Source organism: Orycteropus afer, unplaced genomic scaffold (genome assembly GCF_000298275.1).
Source record: "Orycteropus afer afer isolate SDZICR_OR568_19922 unplaced genomic scaffold, OryAfe1.0 scaffold00334, whole genome shotgun sequence".
Taxonomy (NCBI): Eukaryota; Metazoa; Chordata; class Mammalia; order Tubulidentata; family Orycteropodidae; genus Orycteropus; species Orycteropus afer.
In genome coordinates, this window is record NW_006921921.1 from 2757014 (window position 1) to 2758586 (window position 1573).

Consider the following 1573-nt stretch of genomic DNA (forward strand, 5'->3'; position numbering starts at 1 on the left):
GTAGTGATACTGCCTCGGAAACCCAAGGAGGGGTCGCTATGAGTCGGGTCCGACTCGACGGCACATAACAACAACAACATATAAGAAGTTAGCAATGATGGTTTTTTGTTTCTTCATGGATTTTTGTTTTGTTTTCTGTTTAGAGTAAGTGTGCCTTCTGTTTCATCTTTAATTCTATATATTTCTCTTTTATGAAACTAAACTATTATTAAATGTCTTCAACTTTCATTGTTTATTAATTACTACTTACACAACTATTAATTAAGTAGTTTCCACAGACCAAGCCCTGTGCTAGCTCCTGGGGTTACAACAGAGAACAAACTTATACACAGCCCCTGCCCTCAGATTAGATGGGAAAGCAGACATGAATCAAATAACCACACAGACTAGGGCAAGATCTCAGCCGTAATGGGTATTATGAAGAAGAAAGAAGAGCACAGTGCTCTGGGAGCACACAATATAAGAGGGCTTCATCGACAGTGTGGGCTAGGGACAGTGCAATCCAGGAAGGCTTCCCTAAGGAGGCAACTGCTGAGTAGAGAAGGAGGAAGACTATCTTAAACAGATTGATAGCTCTAAATCTTTACTATTTAAGGCTGATCACAATAGCTTATTCTGTTGAGTGATTCTGCAGTGGGGCCCTAGAATCTTCTGCAGTGAAACCTGTGGGAGCTGGAACTCAACAGGACAGCCTGGTTTTTCTAGATCTCACAAGTTCTCCACTTTTGACAGGGGGCTTGCTACTGTCTTACACAGGTTCAGGCTTTCACAGGTTTTACTGCAGTAATCCCCAAGTGGGTCTGATGCACATGGGCCCTTGACTACACTGAAAAATACCGAGACAAAAAAGAGCAGAAAAAAAATCTTATTTCTATAGAGACATCAAACCAAAATCAAACTCACTGCCGTTGAGTCAGAGCCGACTCATAGCAACCCCTCCTTGGGTTTCTGAGGCGGTATCACTACGGAAGTAGATTGCCCATCCTTCCTTCCAAGGAGTGGCTGGTGGGTTTGAACTACCAGCCTTCTGGTTAGCAATCAAATGCCTTAGGCACTACGCCACCAGAACTCCCCTATGGAGACATGTCATTTACGAAATATACATTTCCTGAGGCCCCTTATGTGCCAGGCCCTGTACTAGGAATGCTCTCTTATGTTGGTGCCTCTCCTCTCCTGGCCTAGTCACCGCCCTGGGCCGTCTGTATAATGGAGCCAATGGGCTGGATGATATCAGACCCCTCCCAGGCTTAACATTCAATGGCTCAACGACCCTGAGAATGTGTTCTCGCCCTTCCTGTAGATGCACTTGCCAGAAAGGTTATGTGGGAGATGGCTTGACATGTTATGGAAACATCATGGAGCGGCTCAGAGACTTAAACACTGAACCCAGAGGAAAATGGCAAGGAAGGCTGACTTCTTTCATCTCACTCCTGGGTATGCATATGAGTGCAGATTTTTACACAGGGGCAGCCCTTGTTTGGGCAAGGGCCTCTGCAAGACATAGCCATCCAGAAAAGGGTGGGTACGATAGGCAAGGCTTGTGTCTGGGAATTAGCCTATTTAGGGAGGGGCT

The 1573-nt window shown here is 45.5% G+C and overlaps 1 protein-coding gene across 1 annotated transcript in view; it reads left to right on the plus strand.

The window, feature by feature from the left end:
• The window catches only part of STAB2 (stabilin 2), a 228909-nt gene that overhangs the window by 69203 nt on the left and 158133 nt on the right, over positions 1 to 1573 (plus strand). The window contains exon 9 of the mRNA XM_007952402.1: positions 1301 to 1434. Within this exon, the coding sequence (XP_007950593.1) occupies positions 1301 to 1434 (134 nt within the window). The remainder of the gene's footprint in view (positions 1 to 1300; positions 1435 to 1573) is intronic.